Source organism: Melanerpes formicivorus, unplaced genomic scaffold (assembly GCF_026170545.1).
Source record: "Melanerpes formicivorus ecotype bairdi unplaced genomic scaffold, bMelFor1.0.p_v2 SCAF_117, whole genome shotgun sequence".
Taxonomy (NCBI): Eukaryota; Metazoa; Chordata; class Aves; order Piciformes; family Picidae; genus Melanerpes; species Melanerpes formicivorus.
This window is the reverse complement of record NW_027142469.1, coordinates 110,001-132,588: the sequence shown is the minus strand read 5'-3', so window position 1 is coordinate 132,588 and position 22,588 is coordinate 110,001. Positions and strand designations below refer to the sequence as shown.

The following is a 22,588-nucleotide window of genomic DNA, read 5'->3' as shown; positions in this document are numbered from 1 at the left end:
GGGGAGAGGGTAGAGAAGGGGGGAGGGAGGAGAGAGGAGAGGGGAGAGAAGAGGGGAGAAGGGAGGGGAGAGGGGAGGGGAGAGAAGAGGGGAGAAGGGAGGGGAGAGGGGGAGGGGAGAGAAGAGGGGAGAAGGGAGGGGAGAGGGGAGGGGAGAGGAGAGGGGAGAAGGGAGGGGAGAGAAGGGGGGAGAAGGGAGGGGAGAGGAGAAGGGAGAAGGGAGAGGAGAAGGGAGAAGGGAGAGGAGAAGGGAGAAGGGAGAGGAGAAGGGAGAAGGGAGAGGAGAAGGGAGAAGGGAGAGGAGAAGGGAGAAGGGAGAGGAGAAGGGAGAAGGGAGAGGAGAAGGGAGAAGGGAGAGGAGAAGGGAGAAGGGAGGGGAGAGGAGAAGGGAGAAGGGAGGGGAGAGGAGAAGGGAGAAGGGAGGGGAGAGGAGAAGGGAGAAGGGAGGGGAGAGGAGAAGGGAGAAGGGAGGGGAGAGGAGAAGGGAGAAGGGAGGGGAGAGGAGAAGGGAGAAGGGAGGGGAGAGGAGAAGGAGAAGGGAGGGGGAGAGGAGAAGGGAGAAGGGAGGGGAGAGGAGAAGGGAGAAGGGAGGGGAGAGGAGAAGGGAGAAGGGAGGGGAGAGGAGAAGGGAGAAGGGAGGGGAGAGGAGAAGGGAGAAGGGAGGGGAGAGGAGAAGGGAGAAGGGAGGGGAGAGGAGAAGGGAGAAGGGAGGGGAGAGGAGAAGGGAGAAGGGAGGGGAGAGGAGAAGGGAGAAGGGAGGGGAGAGGAGAAGGGAGAAGGGAGGGGAGAGGAGAAGGGAGAAGGGAGGGGAGAGGAGAAGGGAGAAGGGAGGGGAGAGGAGAAGGGAGAAGGGAGGGGAGAGGAGAAGGGAGAAGGGAGGGGAGAGGAGAAGGGAGAAGGGAGGGGAGAGGAGAAGGGAGAAGGGAGGGGAGAGGAGAAGGGAGAAGGGAGGGGGAGAGGAGAAGGGAGAAGGGAGGGGGAGAGGAGAAGGGAGAAGGGAGGGGAGAGGAGAAGGTGAGAAGGGAGGGGAGAGGAGAAGGGAGAAGGGAGGGGAGAGGAGAAGGGAGAAGGGAGGGGAGAGGAGAAGGGAGAAGGGAGGGGAGAGGGAGAAGGGAGAAGGGAGGGGAGAGGAGAAGGGAGAAGGGAGGGGAGAGGAGAAGGGAGAAGGGAGGGGAGAGGAGAAGGGAGAAGGGAGGGGAGAGGAGAAGGGAGAAGGGAGGGGAGAGGAGAAGGGAGAAGGGAGGGGAGAGGAGAAGGGAGAAGGGAGGGGAGAGGAGAAGGGAGAAGGGAGGGGAGAGGAGAAGGGAGAAGGGAGGGGAGAGGAGAAGGGAGAAGGGAGGGGAGAGGAGAAGGGAGAAGGGAGGGGAGAGGAGAAGGGAGAAGGGAGGGGAGAGGAGAAGGGAGAAGGGAGGGGAGAGGAGAAGGGAGAAGGGAGGGGAGAGGAGAAGGGAGAAGGGAGGGGAGAGGAGAAGGGAGAAGGGAGGGGAGAGGAGAAGGGAGAAGGGAGGGGAGAGGAGAAGGGAGAAGGGAGGGGAGAGGAGAAGGGAGAAGGGAGGGGAGAGGAGAAGGGAGAAGGGAGGGGAGAGGAGAAGGGAGAAGGGAGGGGAGAGGAGAAGGGAGAAGGGAGGGGAGAGGAGAAGGGAGAAGGGAGGGGAGAGGAGAGGAGAAGGGAGAGGAGAGGGAGCCTGCTCAAAGCATGGGAGCAAGGCGATGAAGGCTGCATTGGAAAAGTGGTCTGGAGGGGATCAGCCCTGGATGCCTGGGAGAAGGTATCTCTGGGAGAACTGACCCAGAGAGGCAGCAGAGGCTTGCAGTCTGCCTGTCTCTGGCAGCAGATGTAGGCTGCTGCCAGCTGCTGCAGGGTGGAGGAAGAAGGGAGGGAAACGAGCTGGCTGGAGCCAGGCCAAGGAGCAACAAAAGGCTTGTGTGCCCCTGCCACATGGCCCTGCCCCGCTGACCGCCCGGCCCGCAGAGCGCCATAGCAACCAGGGTTAAAACTGGGTCAGGACTGCCGGCGTGAGACCTCTTCTGATGAATGTGGGGCTGGGGGGTGACACTGGAAATGTTCATTCGTGTGCTGTTTGGACAGAAAACATCCCACTGGGGGAAGCTGGAGCCAGAAGAGGAGACTATTTGTAAGGATCTCACAGGATCCCAGGATGTTAGGAGTTGGAAGGGAGCTCTGGAGATCTTCCAGTCCAACCCCCCTGCCAGAGCAGGAGCATAGAATCCAGCACAGGGCACACAGGAACACATGCAGATTTTGGGATGGAAAGGCTCCACAGAAGGAGACTCCACAACCTCTCTGGGCAGCCTGCTCCAGGGCTCTGGGACCCTCCCAGTGAAGAAGTTCTTCCTCATGTTGAGGTGGAACCTCCTGTGCTGGAGTTTCCACCTATTGCCCCTTGTCCTATCCCAGGGCACAAGTGAGCAGAGGCTGTCCCTGTCCCTTCCTTCCTGACCCCCAGCCCTCAGCTATTGATAGACATTGATCAGATCCCCTCTCAGTCTTCTCCTCTCCACACTAACCAGCCCCAGGGCTCTCAGCCTCTCCTCCCCAGGCAGTGCTGCAGGCCCTTCAGCATCTCGGTAGCTCTCTGTTGGACTCTCTCCAGCAGATCCCTGTCCCTCCTGAACTGGGGAGCCCAGAGCTGGATGCAATACTCCAGGTGGGGCTTCACCAGGGCAGAGTCATGAATGGGATTATTTCTTTTACACACATACACTGCACTGGCTCACATCCTTCTGGAAGCAGTTCCTGCAAAGGCAGAGTTGCAGTCTTTGTCACTTTATTTTTCTCCTCTTTTTTTTGTTTGCTTTTATTTTCAAAGTGAAACAAACAAGAAAGTTCCCTGCAGCTCGGCAAGAGGTTTTAAACAAACACCCAGCTCCATCCACACATCTCCTTTTTTTTCCTTCCACGAGGCTCTGTGTCTTCTCCTCAAGGAACAGAACAGAGTGATCAGCGACACCTCAGTTACACTGACGGTAAAAATAGAAGTAGTAATCAGTGAAAAACAGTCCAGCAAAGTAAGGATCTGACAGGCAGCTTGCAAAACCCTGCAGAAGACAAAAGCAAAGGAGATGCAGGTAAGGATCTTCCCACCTTTCAAGTGCTGTTTGTCCTTTGCTGTGTCGCTGTGGTGGTTTCAGGCTGGTGCCCAGGCAGAGCTCCACAGGTCTTGAACAGAAAGTGATAGCATCTAAATAATTAGCATTAAATAAACACCACTGGATGTAAGAAAGGGAAAATAATAATGTGCTGCCCAGGGAGGTGGTGGAGTCACCATCCCTGGAGGTGTTCAAAAAAGGATTGGATGTGGCACGTGGAGTTGTCAGGAGGTGTTGGGTGATAGGTTGGACTCGATGATCTCTGAGATCTTTCCCAACCTTATTGATTCTATGATAAGGTCTAAATAATCACAGAACCATAGAACCAGCCATTAGCCATGAGGTTGTGAGGAAAGGAGGACTTGCAGAATCATAGAATTGTCAGGGTTGGAAGGGACCTCAGGGATCAGCCAGTTCCAACCCCCCTGCCATGGGCAGGGACACCTCACACTGCAGCAGGTTGCTCACAGCCACATCCAGCCTGGCTGCAAACACCTCCAGGGATGAGGCTTCCACCACCTCCCTGGGCAACCTGTGCCAGGCTCTCACCAACCTCATGGGGAAGAACTTCTTCCTAACATACAATCTCAATCTACCCATTTCTAGTTTTGCTCCATTCCCCCCAGTCCTGTCACTCCCTGACACCCTCAAAAGTCCCTCCCCAGCTTTCTTGCAGCCCCCTGCAGATGCTGGAAGGCCAAAATAAGGTCTCCTCAGAGCCTTAGATTGTAGTTTTGTTTGTAAATAGAGGTTCATTTGCTTTCTAACAGAGCTGGCCTGACAATGTTGGGGGTGGGGTGTGTAATTTCACCCCAGCAGAGTAGCCATAGGGAAAGGCTTACCGGTAGAGCCACACGGAAGTGGTATGCACTGTCATACAGCTGAGCCACGGGGAGAGGCCAGATATGCTGACGTCCCTAGGTGATAAAGGGCAGAAAAAGGTTAGATAACCTTCTATCACATCACACTGGAGAGAAGGAGAGGCCCTGGGGCTCTGGAAATCTTTCAGAGTCACAGAACTATCAGGGTTGGAAGGGACCTCAAGGATCAGCCAGTTCCAACCCCCCTGCCATGGGCAGGGACACCTCACACTGCAGCAGGTTGCTCACAGCCACATCCAGCCTGGCTGCAGAAACCTCCAGGCATGAGGCTTCCACCACCTCCCTGGGCAACCTGTGCCAGTCTCCCACCACCCTCATGGGGAACAACTTTTGCCTAACATCCAATCTGAATCTCCCCATTTTTAGTTTTGCTCCATCCCCCCGAGTCCTATCCCTCCCTGACACCCTCAGAAGTCCCTCCCCAGCTTTTCTGTAGCCCCCTTCAGATACTGGAAGGCCACAATTAAGTCTCCTTGGAGCCTTCTCTTTTCCAAATTGAATACCCCCAGCTCCCTCAGCCTGTCCTTGTAGCAGAAGTGCTCCAACCCACTGAGAATTTCATGTCCCTCCTCTGGACCCTCTCCATCAGCTCCATGTCCTTCCTATATTGAGGGCTCCAGAGCTGGATGCAGTACTCCAGGTGAGGTCTCTCCAGAGCAGACTAAAGTGGCAGAATCACCTCTCTGGATCTGCTGGCAATCAAGAGCATCATTCCAGGGATCATTACATTTTACTTATGAGATTCCAAAGCTTTTGTGGAAACACCATTCTAGAGAGCAAGGGGAAGTCAATCACAAAGGACTTCAGCACTGCAAGGCTTCAATCACCAAAACTACCAGAAAAGAAATGAACAAAGCTCAATTTTCTTTTTAGTTTTGCACAGCACCTTCAATGTGAGAGATGAGAGAAGAGCCACATGCTGGGCAGTATGTAACAATGATCCCCACAAGCAAGAGCATTGCTCCAGAAACCTTACCTGTGTGGTTGCTAGGAAGTTCTTCCCAGCCTCTTGGCTCGCAGAATACCGGGAGCAATAATTGCCAAACGTGACTTTGCAGAGGAAGATGATGAGAGGCTCTGTGGTGCTTCAAGAAACACAGGCAAATAAGGATCTCTCTGATTCCTCTTGGCATTTAACAACTCCAACTGCCAGGTGCTGCACTTTGGCCACAGCAACCCCGTGCAGTGCTACAGGTTGGGGACAGAGTGGCTGGAGAGCAGCCAGGCAGAGAGGGACCTGGGGGTGCTGGTTGATAGCCAGCTGAACATGAGCCTGCAGTGTGCCCAGGTGGCCAAGAAGGCCAAGGGCATCCTGGCCTGCATCAGGAAGAGTGTGGCCAGCAGGAGCAGGGAGGTCATTCTGCCCCTGTACACTGCACTGGTTATGCCACACCTTGAGCCCTGTGTCCAGTTCTGGGCTCCTCAACTTAAGAAGGATATTGGGACACTTGAATGTGTCCAGAGAAGGGCAAAGAGGCTGGGGAGGGGTCTGGAGCAGAGCCCTGTGAGGAGAGGCTGAGGGAGCTGGGGTTGCTTAGCCTGCAGAAGAGGAGGCTCAGGGGAGACCTTCTTGCTCTTCACAACTCCCTGAAGGGAGGTTGTAGCCAGGTGGGGGTTGGTCTCTTCTCCCAGGCAAGCAGCACCAGAACAAGAGGACACAGTCTCAAGCTGTGCCAGGGGAGTTCTTCCCAGCATGAGAGCTTGGCCATTGGAATGTGCTGCCCAGGGAGGTGGTGGAGTCACCATCCCTGGAGGTGTTCAAGAGGGGTTTGGATGTGGCACTTGGAGCCATGGTTTATTTGTCATGAGGTGCTGGGTGACAGGTTGGACTTAATGATCTCTGAGGTCTTTTCCAACCTTACTGAGTCTAGGATTCTATGATTAAGAATTTAGTTGTGCACAGATTTGTCCCACTCCTCAGAACAGAGTCTAATGCATGTCACAACAGAAATCAGGCAAGAAATTGCTATCAAATGAAATTGGCCATTATCTTATTATGCATGCATTATCCTTAACTGTACTTACTTTAGTTCCAGTGAGATTTCTACATCCATAGGTGTGTATTTGTTAACAGGAATAACATAGCTGTAATTTCCAAACCTGGAAAAGGGGACATTACATTACAGAGGATTTTAAGGCAGTTAGACAGCACCTTCAAAGAAACATAGACATTGCATTTCAGTATAAAAAACAACAACAACAAAAAAAGATAGGAAAAGGTAGAAAAATCTCCTGCATGCTAAAGGAAACAACTGTGAAAAGGAAGCAGGCAAATAGCCATGCTCCATTGATGACATTTTATTCCACCATGATCACAGAATCATAGAATGGTCTGGGTTGGAAGGGACCTCCAAAGGTCATGCAGTCAAACCCCCTCTGCAGTCAGCAGGGACATCCTCAACTAGATCAGGTTGCCCAGAGCCCTCTCCAGCCTCACCTTGAATATCTCCAGGGATGGAGCCCCCAACCACCTCCCTGGGCAACCTGGTCCAGTGTTCCACCACCCTCAGAGTAAAGAACTTGTTCCTAACATCCAATCTAAATTTGCTCCTCTCTAGTTTGAAGCCATTACCCCTGGTTCTGTCCCTGCAGGCCTTTGCAAACCATCTCTCTGCAGCCTTCTTATAGCCCTCTTCAGATACTGGCAGGCTGCTATTAGGTCTCCCCAGAGCCTCCTCTTCTCCTGGCTGAACACCCCCAGCTCCTGTCCTTGTAGCAGAGCTGCTCCATCCCCCTGAGCATTTTCATGGCCCTCCTCTGGACCCTCTCCATGTCCTTTCTATATTGAGGGCTCCAAAGCTGGATGCAGTACTCCAGGTGAGGTCTCTCCAGAGCAGAGCACAGTGGCAGAATCACCTCTCTGGATCTGCTGGCAATGCTGCTTTGGGTGCAGCCCAGGATGTGATTTGCCTTCTGTGCTGCAAGCTCACACTGCTCAAGTCCATCTTCTCATCCACTATCACCCCCAAGTCCTTTTCCTAAAGGCTGCTTTCTATCCCCTCCTCCCCCAGCCTGTATTGATAGTGAGGATTGCCCCAGCCGAGGTGCAGAACCCTGCACTTGCTCTTGTTGAACCTCGTGAGGTTCACCTGGGAACCACCTCTCCAGCCTGTCCAGGTGCCTCTGGGTGCCATCCTGTCCCTCTGGTGTATCAACAGCACCACTCAGCACAACACACTGATTTACCTACCTGCACTGCACGTGTGAGCTGCAGTAGCGATTGTCGATGCTTTGCTGAGTTTCCAAAATCTGGATGGAACTGATTGTTGTATCAATCCCTAAAGAAATGAAGAAGAATAGTTTAGTCTTGATTGGTTTTGGTGTTTTGTGGGGTTTTTTTTTAATGTGTGTTGTTTTTTCTTCCCAGAAATCTTAGTTAAGAGCATAACAGCACTGCAGTTAATACAGTGGCGTCTACTACAAGCCCTGTGAGGAGAGGCTGAGGGAGCTGGGGTTGCTTAGCCTGGAGAAGAGGAGGCTCAGGGGAGACCTTCTTGCTCTCTACAACTACCTGAAGGGAGGCTGTAGCCAGGTGGGGGTTGGTCTCTCCTCCCAGGCAACCAGCACCAGAACAAGAGGACACAGTCTCAGGCTGTGCCAGGGGAGGTTTAGGCTGGATGTTAGGAAGAAATTCTTCCCAGCAAGAGAGCTTGGCCATTGGGATGTGCTGCCCAGGGAGGTGGTGCAGTCACCATCACTGGAAGTGTTTAAAAAGAGCCTGGATGGGGCACTCAGTGCTATGGTTTAGTTGATGAGATGGTGTTGGGTGATAGGTTGGACTGGATGATCTCAAAGGTCTTTTCCAACCTGGGTAATTCTGTGTTCTATATTCCGAGGCAGATGAGCCTGTTGGAGAGTTCCACAGCACAAACCAGTGTGCTAACACAGCAGCACAGCTTCTGCTTTCACAGCTGGCACTGAGCTGCATCCTGAAAAGCTTATTTCTTCTGGATACAGCTACAGCAGCCAGTCAGTGCAGTCCACAGTTTAGACCTGTGAGAAGAGACCAGCACCAGTCTCTCCACAACATCCTTGCAGGTAGTTGTAGAGAGCAATGAGGCCACCCCTCAGCCTCCTCTTCTTCCAACTAACAGCCCGAGCTCTATCAGTTGCTCTTCATCTTGTGGGCATCTAAACTGGGGAATCTGTGGGGATCCTGAAGGAGTTGGGGGGTTCTCAGTAGGGTTTTGGGGTCTTTATGGAGTCCCTGGTTTGTCTGGGGTCTGCTCAGGGATTGGTAGTGACTCGGTGCTCTGGTTCTGGTGGCTACAGGGCAGCAGGTACCCGCAGGCTGGAGCCTTGCTTTATGTTCCACAGCTCTTGGCCAACCAGGAGCCACAGGAGAAGGGAATTTCAGCATAAGGATTTTGCTATTTAAAGGTTAGCTCTGTGGAGCACCTTACCAGGCTTTAGCCCCTGTCAAGGAAAATGTCACTTGTCATTTTGTTACTTCTGAAAGCCAAGCCCTAAGATCCCTCTAGAGAGGGCAGCCAGAACGTCTGCAAACACCTAATGAAGATGTAAGAACGAATTGGAATGACAAGAAAATGATAAGAGTGAATCACAGACATTTAATAGATGGCTAAGTGCTAATTCCCTGTAACAAGCAGTAAAACTGAAGCTTCCAGCAGCAGAATCCCAAGCCTGCAGGTAGTTTACACCAAAGTTACATGAAGTTATGCCAAAGTTATGGTACTCCACATTTCAATAGTTGGGGTTGGGGTTTGGGGTTTTTTTTTCTTGGGTTTGGTGGGTTTTTTTAATTAAACATGGGACTTACAGTCACTTCCAAGATAAGGTTTTCCACTAGATCTTTTGACTGGATCTCCTTCAGGGAACACATCACTTTGGTGTCCTGTAAAAGGATGGATGGAAAAATGCCCCCCAGGTTAGCCTTGCACAACTGTGACAGCAAAGTATGAATACAACACCAGATGATGTTTTGTTAATTAGCTCTTGGATTAAGGCGTGCATAAGCCAGGCAAGCAGCACCAGAACAAGAGGACACACTCTCAAGCTGTGCCAGGGGAGGTTTAGGCTGGAGGTGAGGAGAAAGTTCTTCCAGAAAGAGTAATTGGCCTTTGGAATGTGCTGCCCAAGGAGGTGATGGAGTCACCATCCCTGGAGGTGTTCAAAAAAGGTTTGGATGTGGCACTTAGAGCCATGGTTTAGTTAGTCATAAGGTTTTAGGTAATAAGTTGGACTTGATGATCTCTGAGGTCTTTTCCTACCTTATTGATTCTGTGATAACCACAAGAGAAACCTTTAGATACAAAACACCTCTACGGACATGAAGATCATAGTATCATAGTATCAGTCAGGGTTGGAAGGGACCACAAGGATCATCTAGTTCCAACCCCCCTGCCATGGGCAGGGACACCCCACACTACATCAGCCTGGCCACAGCCTCAGCCAGCCTGGGCTTAAACACCTCCAGGGATGAGGCCTCAACCACCTCCCTGGACAACCCATTCCAGGGCTTCACCACTCTCATGGGGAAGAACTTCCTCCTCACCTCCAGTCTGAATCTCCCCACCTCCAGCTTCATTCCATTCCCCCTAGTCCTATCACTACCTGAGATCCTGAGCAGTCCCTCCCCAGCCTTCCTGTAGGCCCCCTTCAGATACTGGAAGGCCACAATGAGGTCAGAGCCTTTTGTAGATAACAAAGAACCACTTCAAAATATTCTGAAATTCTACAGGATATATAAAGCATTGCAAAAAAAATAGTCTAATAGGGAAGATTTTTGTCCCCCACATGGAATATCTTCCATAGATACAAGTAAAGAACCAAAGCAAAAGTCAACATCCAGGCAAGCACTTTGGCACAAATCTGATCATAAAGCCAAATAAAGATCTTTATATCTGTATCTGAGAGCCCTAGGGCTGTTTAGTCTGGAGAGGAGAAGACTGAGAGGGGATCTGATCAATGTCTATCAATAGCTGAGGGCTGGGGGTCAGGAAGGAAGGGACAGGGACAGGCTCTGCTCACTTGTGCCCTGGGATAGGACAAGCGGCAATGGATGTCGGCTCCAGCACAGGAGGCTCCACCTCAACATGAGGAAGAATTTCTTGACTGTGAGGGTGACAGCCCTGGAGCAGGCTGCCCAGAGAGGTTGTGGAGTCTCCTTCTCTGGAGCCTTTCCAGCCCTGTCTGGATGTGTTTCTGTGTGACCTGTGCTGGATTCTATGCTCCTGCCCTGGCAGGGGGCTTGGACTTGAAGATCTCCAGAGCTCCCTTCTGAGCCCTAACATCCTGGGAACTGCCACACAAACACAGGCCAGGGGAATAACTTTGCTCTTTGACTGTGAGATGTAAAATACTGAGGGCTGACCCAGATCAGACACAGTGCTTCAGAGAGGGAAGGATGAGTCACCAAACTAAAGAAACTCACATACAGTTCTATCAATATGGTCATCATGTTCACCTCTGTGACTTCAGACACTGAGCTGGGCTGGCAAATACAAGATGGTGATCTCTTTTGTTAGTTTTATTTTATTCTATTAATTTTCTCAGCACATATCTAGAAAAGTGCACTTTAAGAACCTCTTGAATATTCATCCCACAGCACAGCCTGAGCAAGGCAAAAAGGCCCTTCGAGCCCATGGGACCTGGTGGAAAGCTATTCCTGTGCTTTTACACTAATTGCCAGGCAGGAACCTGCTCAGAGACATGCTACCAATAAATTGGCACTGAGAAATGTTAATCTTGCCTAAATTAACATACTCCATCAAATACCTTTGAATCTGGGACAAAAAACAAACCAAACCCAATTTGCTAGCAGCCAGTCATGAGTGGTGTCCCCCAGGGATCAGTGCTGGGCCCCATCCTGTTCAATATCTTTATTGATGATCTGGATGAGGGGATTGAGTCCATCATCAGTGAATTTGCAGATGACACTGAGTTAGGAGCAGGAGTTGATCTGTTGGGGGGTAGGAGAGCTCTGCAGAGCAACTTTGACAGGCTGGGCAGATGGGCAGAGTCCAAGGGCAGGAGATTGAACACATCTCAATGCCAGGTTCTACACTTTGGCCACACCAACCCCATGCAGTGCTACAGGCTGGGGTCAGAGTGGCTGAGAGCAGCCAGGCAGAAAGGGACCTGGGGATGCTGGTAGATAGGAGGCTGAACATGAGCCAGCAGTGTGCCCAGCTGGCCAAAAAGGCCAATGGCCTCCTGGCCTGCATCAGGAACAGTGTGGCCAGAAGGAGCAGGGAGGTCATTCTGCCCTGTACTCAGCACTGGTTAGGCCACACCTTGAGTCCTGTGTCCAGTTCTGGACTCCTCAATTCAAGATAGATGTTGAGATACTTGAAGGTGTCCAGAGAAGGGCAACAAAGCTGGGGAGGGGTCTGGAGCACAGCCCTGTGAGGAGAGGCTGAGGTTCAGGCTGGATATTAGGAAGAAATTCTTCACGGAGGGAGATATTTGCCATTGGAATGTGCTGCCCAGGGAGGTGGTGGAGTCACTGTCCCTGGAGATCTGGAGCTGACCAAAATCCAGCATGAGTCCTTACCAAGCTTTTACTGTGAAGGGAGATGCACAAGGGAGAAACAGCCTTCTAAGAGAAAGCAAGGACAGCCCTGGGTAGCTGGGATACTTGGTATGAAGGGGTGAGCAATGAACACTGATGGCATGGAAGCAGAGAGCAGAAAAGGCCCAGATGCTGAAGGGCATTCATGCTTCTCAGTTCCACTGAAATCAGTAGGAGTTTGAAAGCCTAAACCCTTCAGAGAAAGCAGTTCTTAAAACAGATATAGCAGGGGGGAAGAAGGCCACATTCAGCTAAACTGCATAAAGATGTGCTGAATTTCTGCTTCAGAAATGTTGTCTGGCTTGGGAAATGCTGTGGGTTTGAGTTGAACCTTCCTCACAGCCTTCTCCTCCTCAAATCTGAGGAGCAAGGGATTAGGAGATACAATGGATGTACTCAGTAGTAGCCTGCACACATGGAATTCAGGCATCACATGGTGGAACAGTAAAAGCTCTGTTAAATATGAGCTCCTAAAGCAGCATCTAATTAAACATGAAGACAGACTGAGCTAGTTGGGGCCATTAGGTCTGGAGAAGAGAAGGCTCCAAGGAGACCTCATTGTGGCCTTCCAGTATCTGAAGGGGGCTACAAGAAAGCAGGGGAGGGACTTCTGAGGGTGTCAGGGAGTGAGAGGACTGGGGGGAAAGGAGCAAAACAAGAAATGGGGAGATTGAGATTGGATGTTAGGAAGAAGTTGTTCCCCATGAGGGTGGTGAGAGACTGGCACAGGTTGCCCAGGGAGGTGGTGGAAGCCTCATCCCTGGAGGTGTTTGCAGCCAGGCTGGATGTGGCTGTGAGCAACCTGCTGTAGTGTGAGGTGTCCCTGGCCATGGCAGGGGGTTGGAACTGGCTGATCCTTGAGGTCCCTTCCAATCCTAACCATTCTCTGATTCTAAACAGCAACTTACAACTGTTTTCTCTTCCCATGGACCAGACTAACCAGGTGGTTCTAAAAGCTCTGCTGTTTATCTTGAGCATTCCTCATGTATAACTCTCAGCTTTTTTGTTCTGAAAACATTTCTCCTTTTCACTTATCTTGGCTACTGCTACATTAAGCAGCTGATTGGTTTTCTTGCTGTTTGGATTCCATATTGACATTGTTACCTACCATTTGGGGATGCATTCAGCTTCATTAAGCCTGTGCAGATCTTGCAGCCCTGTGTGTACTGTGATGATTTTTCACTCTTGGAGCCAGGCTTAATGCTATTTGGAGCATAAGACCTTGGGAAAGTAATGCTTTGTGTTCACCCTTATCTTGTCTTTCCACCTAATGTCAAAAGCAGCCAGCTGAGGAGGGAGGATTTCCATATTTCATTTTCATCCTCCTACAGCCCTCATTTGTAAATGAGATTAATGTCTTTTTAATTACCCAGTGCTCTTTCAGGCTTCAGAGCAATCCAAGTCACTTAGGTATGACCTCCTGAAAGCACTGTATTGAGCTCTGTCTGCCACAGGGCTTACTGCAGCACTGGTTCTATGATTCTATAATCACAAGGACCACTCCTCTGCAGACAACAGCACTTTAAAGGTAGTATAAGGAACAGCCAGTGGGTGAATCCCACCCAAACAGCTCATGTGATAAGAGTGTCAGCAGCTAGCAGTGCCTGCCCTGCCAGACACCTGTGCTTCAGTGCCTGAACTGCATCTGTCCTCAGTTTCACCTCTACTTGACAACTGTGGGCTATGCAAGCATTGCTCCCAAGGCCAAGGAAGGAAGGGCATGAACTGAAGGAAGAGCAGGGGATTGGAGCAGCTCTGCTACGAGGACAGGCTGAAGGAGCTGGGGGTGTTCAGCCTGGAGAAGAAGAGGCTCCGGGGAGACCTAAGAGCAGCCTGCCAGTACCTGAAGGGGGCTACAAGAAGGATGGAGAGAGACTGTTTGCAGAGGCCTGCAGGGACAGGATGAGGGACAGTGGCTTCAGACCAGAGCAGAGCAGATTTAGATTGGGTATCAGAAAGAAGTTCTTCACTCTGAGGGTGGTGGAACACTGGACCAGGTTGCCCAGGGAGGTGGCTGAGGCCACTTCCCTGAAGATATCCAAGGTGAGGCTTGATGAGGCCCTGGGCAACCTGCTCTAGCTGAGGATGTCCCTGCTGACTGCAGGGAGGCTGAACTGGATGAGCTATGGAAGTCCCTTCCAGCCTGGACCATTCTATGATTCTATTCTATGACTGTGAATGCAGAGTTTAGTAATATTAACATTTGTCACCAGACACTGATGGTGGTAAGGTCTGGGAAAGAGCAATACAGATTCCAACAACTTGTGCCTGCCTTTGAGTGTAAACTCTTTCTTGCATTATTAAAATTGCCCACAATAGACCTACCCATACATTACACACAGCAAATCTGGCAGGCAATATCTAAAAGAGAGTTGATTCCAGTGAAAGTAAATTATTTCCTAGAACTCTGCCTTCAAATAACATTTCTCTACTCAAAAACCTTGCCTGAAGGAGCAGAGTTTTAATTCTAAGCTTTATGTTTTCTAGCAGATTAATTTCTGTCTCTGCCCACATATAAGATGCATCACCACACTGTGACACCATTAAGCATTCTCAGTTCTGTTACATCTAATTCACCCTCTACTACCCCCCAGTGAACTCAGGTCCAGCTGTAGCCAAATAAAAGAATTAATGACATTCTGGTTCACAGAATCACAGAAACATTCAGGTTGGAAAAGAGCCTCAGGATCACCAAGGCCAACCCAGAACCCTACTCTGCAAGGCTCACCCCTAAACCACAGCCCCAAGCACCACAGCCAAACCACCTGCAAACACAGCCAGCCTTGGGGACTCCACCACCTCCCTGGGCAGCACATTCCAAGCCCTCACCACTCTTGCCTGAAAAAAAGCTTTCCTAATGTCCAATCTGAACCTCCCCAGTGGCAGCTTGAGGCCATTCCCTCTTCTTCTGTCACTAATGACCTGGGAGCAGAGACCAGCACCAACCTCTCCACAACCTCCTTGCAGGTAGCTGTAGAGAGCCAGGAGGTCTCCCCTCAGCCTCCTCTCTTTCACACTAACCATCCCCAGCTCCTTCATTTGCTCTTTATCAGATTTCTTCTCCAGGCCCTTCCCAGCTTCCTTGCCCTCCTCTGCCCTGGCTCCAGCACCTCCACATCTCTCTTGTCCTGAGGTGCCCAAACCTGGATGCAATACTCAAGGTGTGGCCTCCCCAGAGCTGAGTGCCAGGGGACAATCCCCTCCCTGCTCCTGCTGGACACAGCATTGCTGATCCCAGCCAGAATGCCTTTGGCTTTCTTGGCCAGCTGGGCACACTGCTGGCTCCTATTCAGCTGCTTGTCAAGTAGAACCACATGAAATCACAGAACCACATGAAATCACAGAATCAATCCCCTGTTTGGCTAGGAAGAACAATGACACCAGGACCCCAGATAATTAAAGTGCCAGGAAAAGTGATAGAGCAGATTATCCCGGGGAGGTGGTTGAGTCGTCGTCCCTGGAGGCGTTCAAGAGGGGATTGGACGTGGCACTTGGTGCCATGGTCTAGTCATGGGGTCTGTGTTGATAGGTTGGACTCCATGATCCTCGAGGTCCTTTCCAACCTAAGTTATACTGTGATACTGTGATATTGACTGAAGTGGTGATCTGTTCTATCAGGAGTTTTTTAAGTCCTCTGGCCTAGGCTCTTTTCAGGGAGCTTGAAAGATCATTCTCCCTTCCCCCACACTCTTCATATAGTCTTTACTCAAGTGGTAAATAACCCAAATAAATGTCCCAGCTTACGTTTCTTCCTTGCATTGCTCTTCTCATAGCTTAGAGGTCTGACTTTTGGCTGATGAATTGGACAGCAATAGACCTTGTCACAAGGCAAAATGTCACAGAAATCCACTTCAGGGATGCTGCTGATGGGTTGTGTGCTCTGAGGAACTGTGCTTCCCTCCTGCAATGCTAAAGGGAACAAAACAAAATAAGAAAGAAGACCATCCCCACTGGGCTTCGTGTCTGTTTGTGTCAGTCAGAAAGTCCAAGTACTGGGTGCTGCACTTGGGCCACAACAACCCCATGCAGTGCTACAGGCTGGGGTCAGAGTGGCTGAGAGCAGCCAGGCAGAAGGGGACCTGGGGGTACTGGTTGACAGCAGCTGAACATGAGCCAGCAGTGTGCCCAGCTGGCCAAGAAGGCCAAGGGCATCCTGGCCTGCATCAGGAACAGTGTGGCCAGCAGGAGCAGGGAAGTCATTCTGCCCTGTGCTCAGCACTGGTTAGGCCACACCTTGAGTCCTGTGTCCAGTTCTGGGCTCCTCAATTTAAGAAGGACATTGAGACTCTTGAATGTGTCCAGAGAAGGACAAGGAGGCTGGGGAGGGGTCTGGAGCACAGCCCTGTGAGGAGAGGCTGAGGGAGCTGGGGTTGCTTAGCCTGCAGAAGAGGAGGCTCAGGGGAGACCTTCTTGCTCTCTCCAACTCCCTGAAGGGAGGCTGTAGCCAGGTGGGGCTTGGTCTCTTCTCCCAGACAAGCAGCACCAGACCAAGAGGACACAGTCTCAAGCTGTGCCAGGGGAGGTTTAGGCTGGAGGTGAGGAAGAAATTATTCCCATAGAGTAACTGGCCATTGGGTTGTGCTGCCCGGGGAGGTGGTGGAGTCACTGTCCCTGGAGGTGTTCAAAAAGGGATTGGATGTGACACTTGGAGCCATGGTTTAGTTAGTCATGAGGTGTTGGGTGATAGGTTGGACTTGATGATCTCTGAGGTCTTTTCCAACCTGGTTGACTCTATGGTTCTATTAGCATTTTATAATAGCAGAGAAGCTGCAAGTCTGTTGCTTGTATGCAGACCAGGAGAGATACAGTACCTGCTGCAGTGGTGGTGGGAGAGAGTAAGACAGAACTTGAGGTACTGCTGATGAAGAGAAAGAAAAACAATTCATGAAGAAAGAGACATCAGAGCTGTTGGCCCAAACAGAGTGGCCCAAAGAATTCTAATTCCCTAAGAGTGCTTGGAGCACTTGCCTGTAAATCGGGTAGTTTCCCAAACGCCTGTCGTGAATGCTGAGCAGATACAGGGTTGATATTGCCAAGGCACTGCAGAAAGAGAAGTTTCCTGTAGATTTTCATGCACCTCTTATGCAACACAATATGAAAACTACCCCAGCAGTCCCTTCCCCAAGGGTAGTCATGTGAAAGTGAACTGCCTGATGGTTTGTCTTTGGTTTAATGGGATTGAGACAGATGCTCTTCACCCCTTCCCAAAGCACTGAAGGAAATGCTCCACACAGGGTTGGAAGGAATTGGAAATTTAAATGGCAGAACTATTCACAACTAAGTATAGCCAGGTGGGGGTTGGTCTCTTCTCCCAGGCAACCAGCACCAGAACAAGAGGACACAGTCTCAAGCTGTGCCAGGGGAGGTTTAGGCCGGAGATGAGGAGAAAGTTCTTCCCAGAAAGAGAGATTGGCCATTGGGATGTGCTGCCCAGGGAGGTGGTGGAGTCCCCATCCCTGGAGGTGTTCAAGAGGGGATTGGATGTGGCACTTGGTGCCATGGTATAGTCATGAGGTCTGTGGTGACACGTTGGACTGGATGATCTTTGAGGTCTCTTCCAAACTTATTAATTCTATGATTCTATGATATTTTAAGTGACTATCTCACTTGCCTAAAGCTACTTCAACTCCACAATACCACCAGGCATGTTCACTGTGAGGGGTAAAACAGCAAAAAATAGAGGAAGGGTAAAAGGAAGTAAAGCACAATCATCTCTCTGACGAGACAGGAAGAAAGAGAAGGGGAGAAACAAGTCAAGTGGTTGCTAATGAAGCGGTACCATAGTGCCATAATGGCAAGCAAAGCTATTATGGTGGCCTGGAAAATCTTCACGGAGCAAGACTCTCTCGTCTTTGACAAACAAACCTGGGGAAGAAAAAAAGGTTGATTAATTCCAGTGTCATAACCTACAAATAGTAGATTAAGAAATACTACAGCAGTCTGACTTGAAGCTGACTTTTTCCTTTCAGGGGGGCCCTTACACTGGGGTCAACATCTAAAGAGAAAACAAATTAACTCGTGAAAGACTCCCTAAAACTGTGAGTGTGCTGCAGACTGTTGAGAGTCTGGCAACACAAACATGCTGTGGAAAGAAAGGATGGGTAATAATAACAGCTGTCTCTCTTTTCTCCCTGTCCTTTTTCAGACTCTTGAAGTATTTAAAAAAGAAATCAAAGTAAGAACACAGTGAGCAGTGGCCTGAACTAAAAGATGAGCAGCTTTCAGTATATGCTCAGACTATGTTACACCAGGGCTGGTGTAAATACAGAGGAAAGGCATTTTGCAAACAATTAGGATGATCTTAGGTGCTGGAGCATTTCACATGATGGAACACAGCACATTGGACCTATTATTTTTCTCTTTTGCTGGGCACTGGTAAAAGCAAGGTAGACAAATCAACATTGATTCATTTAGGACTAAGCAGCCTAGGAAGACTGTCTTGAGAAAGGTCAACATATATCCCTCGACTCACTTAACACCTGTGAAAAAGGCTCTCTTCTTTCTGTACAGGGATATCACAAAAACATTCAGGTTGGAAAAGAGCCTCAGGATCACCAAGGCCAACCCAGAACCCTACTCTGCAAGGCTCACCCCTAAACCACAGCCCCAAGCACCACAGCCAAACCACCTGCAAACACAGCCAGACTTGGGGACTCCACCACCTCCCTGGGCAGCACATTCCAATGGCCAATCTCTCTGTCTGGGAAGAACTTTCTCCTCACCTCCAGCCTAAACCTCCCCTGGTGCAGCTTGAGACTATGTCCTCTTGTTCTGGTGCTGCTTGCTGGGAGAAGAGACCAACCCCCACCTGGCTACAACCTCCCTTCAGGTAGTTGTGGAGAGCAAGAAGGTCTCCCCTGAGTCTCCTCTTCTCCAGGCTAAGCAAGCCCAGCTCCCTCAGCCTCTCCTCACAGGGCTGTGCTCCAGACCCCTCCCCAGCTTTGTAGAGATGTCTCATACATCTTTTCTGTCTCAGCCCAGTTTCTAAGCTTCTAGCTTGACACTAAATAATTCTGGCTAAGGAACTTTATTCTATATTTAGAAACATGAAAGTTTCCCCCCCCCCCCCCCCCCCCCAAGTATTTCAGCAGTTACCCAAAGTGTCCCATAGGCATATTTCATCTCCAGAATAACTTCACTCACCTTTCTGGATTTTAGCAGGACTGACTTTTGGGATGGCAAAAGACTGGCAGCTCGACTATACCTGCTGCAAGAGACAAGATCTCTTTTAACATTCAAAATGCTTCAGCAGCTAATAAAGAGACATTTCCAGCAGGGTATTGATATCATTTGCTCTGGCAATTTTAGCACTGGAAAAGGGAAAGGCAGAGGTGTCATCAGGTTTTCAAGAACAAAGGCCTCCAGTTAATTCATTCAGGTGAATGTTATTAAATGCTACATTTGCTTTCAAAGAAAACTTGGGGAAATGGTTGACACATAGGAAATGTTCATCACTTCCACTGAAGCCCTAATGAAGATTCTTTCTTGCAGAAGAAGCTCTGCAGATTGCACTGAGCAGCTATTTCCAAGCCCCAGGGCTGTAGCTGGACATAATCCACCCTTGCTTTACGCAGTCGAAGCAGTTACAGAAGTGACTACAATTCAAAAGCCATTTCAGATACTGCCAGTGAATTAAAAACTGTGAGAGAATTGCATTCCTTGGACAGCTTCCATGCTGAAAATGAGCTGAACTCTGCCAGTAAGAAAAATCAGGTTTCACTTTCACTGCAGAGACTGCTTTAAGAATTTCTGTGAGAAGGTGTCCAGAGAAGGGCCATGAGGGCGAGCAGAGGGCTGGAGCTGCTCTGCTGTGAGGACAGACTGAGGGAGTTGGGGTTGTGCAGTCTGCAGAAGAGAAGGCTCTGAGAAGACCTCATTGTGGCCTTCCAGTATCTGAAGGGGAGGGACTTTTGAGGGTGTCAGGGAGGGATAGGACTGGGGGGAATGGAACAAAACTGGAAATGGGTAGATTGAGATCGGATGTTAGGAAGAAGTTGTTCCCCATGGGGGTGGTGAGACACTGGCACAGGTTGCCCAGGGAGGTGGTGGAAGCCTCATCCCTGGAGGTTTTTGCAGCCAGGCTGGATGTGGCTCTGAGCAACCTGCTGTGGTGTGAGGCGTCCCTGCCCTTGGCAGGGGATTGGAACTGGCTGATCCTTGAGGTCCCTTCCAACCCTTATAATGCTATGATTCTAACTATCAGAGAACATCCCAGGCACAGTACCTGACTTTGCTTTCTTCGCTGACTGTTGACTTCAAACTGCTCATCCGTTTCAGCTTGGCCAGTTTGCTGTTCCACTGTTCCAGTTCTTCTATTCTGACTTCAAGATTGTTGGTTAGTTTACAGAGCTGCTTTACAGCACCAACATTCTCCATAAAGATCTGATCCTGAGAAGCAAAACAAGGAGAAAAGCAGACACAGTCCATTCATCAATCCAATGTAACAAGCAGTACTGAGCACAGAATTCCCTTATGTAAGGATATATCAGATGTTTAAAATGCAAACACAAGTCATCTCCCTGTAAATGGAACACACAGAACTACCAAACTCTCCTGGTGGGTGGTAAAAAGACTGCTCATGTTCCATTTGCAGTGAAGTGAAAATCACAGAACCATTCTGGTTGGGAGAGACCTTTCTGATCAAGCCCAACCATTAGCCATGATGTTATGAGGAAAGGAGGACTTGCAGAATCATAGAAGCAGAGAATTGTCAGGCTTGGAAGGGACCTCAAGGAGCATCCAGTACCAATCCCCCCTGCCATGGCCAGGGACACTTCACACTACAGCAGGTTGCTCACAGCCACAGCCAGCCTGGCTGCAAAAACCTCCAGGGATGAGGCTTCCACCACCTCCCTGGGCAACCTGTGCCAGTCTCTCACCACCCTCATAGGGGAGAACTTCTTCCTGACATCCAATCTGAATCTACTCATTTTTAGTTTTGTTCCATCCCCCCCAGTCCTATCACTCACTGACACCCCCAAAAGTCCCTCCCCAGCTTTCTTGTAGCTCCCTTCAGATACTGGAAATCCACAAGAAGGTCTCCTGGGAGCCTCCTTTTCTCCAGACTCAACACCCCAGCTCCCTCAGCCTGTACTCATAGCAGAGATGCACCAACCCCCTGAGCATTTTCATGTCCCTCCTCTGGACCCTATTACAAGAGGGATCTGGAGGTGCTGGAAGGTGTCCAGAGAAGGGCCACAGGGATGAGCAGAGGGCTGGAGCTGCTCTTCTATGAGGACAGACTGAAGGAGTTGGGGCTGTTCAGTCTGCAGAAGAGAAGGCTCCCAGGTGACCTCATTGTGGCCTTCTAGTATCTGAAGGGGGCTGTAAGAAGGCTGGGGAGGGACTGCTCAGGATCTCGGGTAGTGATAGGACTAGGGGGAATGGAATGAGCCTGGAGGTGGGGAGATTCAGGCTGGATGTGAGGAGGAAGTTCTTCCCCATGAGAGTGGTGAAACCCTGGAATGGGTTGTCCAGGGAGGTGGTTGGGGCCCCATCCCTGGAGGTGTTTAAGCCCAGGCTGGCTGAGGCTCTGGGCAGCCTGATGTAGTGTGGGGTGTCCCTGCCCATGGCAGGGGGGTTGGAACTAGATGATCCTTGTGGTCCCTTCCAACCCTGACTGATACTATGATACTGTCCATCAGCTCCATGTCCTTCCTATATTGAGGGCTCCAGAGCTGGATGCAGTACTCCAGGTGAGGTCTCACCAGAGCAGAGTATTCATTACAATGAATACAGGCTCACATTCATGGCATCATCCAGTCATGACAAGGTTACCAATAAGTAAAAACTCCTTCTTCCTATTATCAGCTGTCAGTGGGAAAAGCTAGGATGTGGTCCTTGATCTGCAGTGAATCAGAGCCCAACAGAGGGGCTGCTCTGAGCAATGCTCTGGACAAGCACTGTCTTGTCTGCAGTCATGTGTGACTGAACTCTCTGACTGACAGTCCCTTGTAGTCCTGTTTCTACAGGAAAAGCAGGGAAAGGGAGCACAGGACAATAGACTAAGTCATTGCTTCCAAACTATGAACTTGGTGTGCCATGAACATTTTTTCAGTGTATGATTTTGAAGCTCTAAAGAGAGTTTCAGAAAGCCCCAAAAAGCCCCAAACCCTCTTCCCACAGAGCTAGAATTTGTACTTGGATGCAGTGATTGCAGCAAGATTAAAGACGTCTTTACTTAACAAACAGAGCACCAGCATTGACTTAATTCACTTCTATAAGACAATTAACAATTAAACACTTGTTGGATCAATACTATAAAATCACTGTCCATTTTTATTCAGCAAAGTGAGGCTTTCTCTCTTATTGTGGAGGAGAGAGCCTTGGGGGTGCTGGTGGAGCAGAAGCTCAACAGGAGCTCTCAGTGTGCACTTGCAGCCTGCAAAGCCAATCAGATCCTGGGCTGCATCAGGAGAAGTGTGGCCAGCAGGGCAAGGGAGGTGATTCTCCCCCTCTGCTCAGCTCTGCTGAGACCCCACCTGGAGTACTGCCTCCAGTTCTGGAGCCCCTATGACAAGAGGGATCTGGAGGTGCTGGAAGGTGTCCAGAGAAGGGCCCCAAGGATGATCAGAGGGCTGGAGCTGCTCTGCTATGAGGACAGACTGAAGGATTTGGGGCTGTTCAGTCTGAAGAAGAGAAGGCTCTGATGTGACCTAATTGTAGCCTTCCAGTATCTGAAGGGGGCTACAAGAAGGCTGGGGAGGGACTGCTCAGGATCTCAGGTAGTGATAGGACTAGGGGGAATGAGAGAAGAGCTTTCTCTCTTATTGTGTGTTTATTTATTACTAGAACAAGATTTGAGTGTAAATACTTCTTGTCATGAAAAGTTTCAGTCACATGCTGCTACCTGGTGGTTCCATTGTCCTCAACCATTTGCCAGATCCTATTTTTGGACACCTAAGTGGAGGCCTACAGCTCTGTACAAAGCATAGTGCGTGCTTACAGCTCTGCATACAAAAGGGACAGCCTCAATACACACCTCCACTTTCTCTCTCAAGACCATACCTTGTCAACCATGAGGAAGTTTTCTATTTTTTCTCCATCATCACATGCAACATCTC

General features: G+C 50.1%; 1 protein-coding gene across 1 annotated transcript in view; it reads right to left on the bottom strand.

Annotated features, from left to right (window-relative positions):
• Positions 1 to 2,737: 2,737 nt before the first annotated feature.
• Positions 2,738 to 22,588, bottom strand: part of MYRFL (myelin regulatory factor like) — a 48,892-nt gene continuing 29,041 nt past the window's right edge. The window contains 13 exon segments of the mRNA XM_068167441.1: positions 2,738 to 3,059; positions 3,953 to 4,027; positions 4,968 to 5,076; positions 6,017 to 6,091; positions 7,182 to 7,269; positions 8,772 to 8,846; positions 15,270 to 15,434; positions 16,337 to 16,383; positions 16,494 to 16,565; positions 17,305 to 17,390; positions 18,669 to 18,732; positions 19,750 to 19,913; positions 22,533 to 22,588. The exon segment at positions 22,533 to 22,588 is cut by the window's right edge and continues 54 nt beyond it. Coding sequence (XP_068023542.1) covers positions 2,973 to 3,059; positions 3,953 to 4,027; positions 4,968 to 5,076; positions 6,017 to 6,091; positions 7,182 to 7,269; positions 8,772 to 8,846; positions 15,270 to 15,434; positions 16,337 to 16,383; positions 16,494 to 16,565; positions 17,305 to 17,390; positions 18,669 to 18,732; positions 19,750 to 19,913; positions 22,533 to 22,588 — 1,163 coding nt within the window. The 3' untranslated portion in view covers positions 2,738 to 2,972.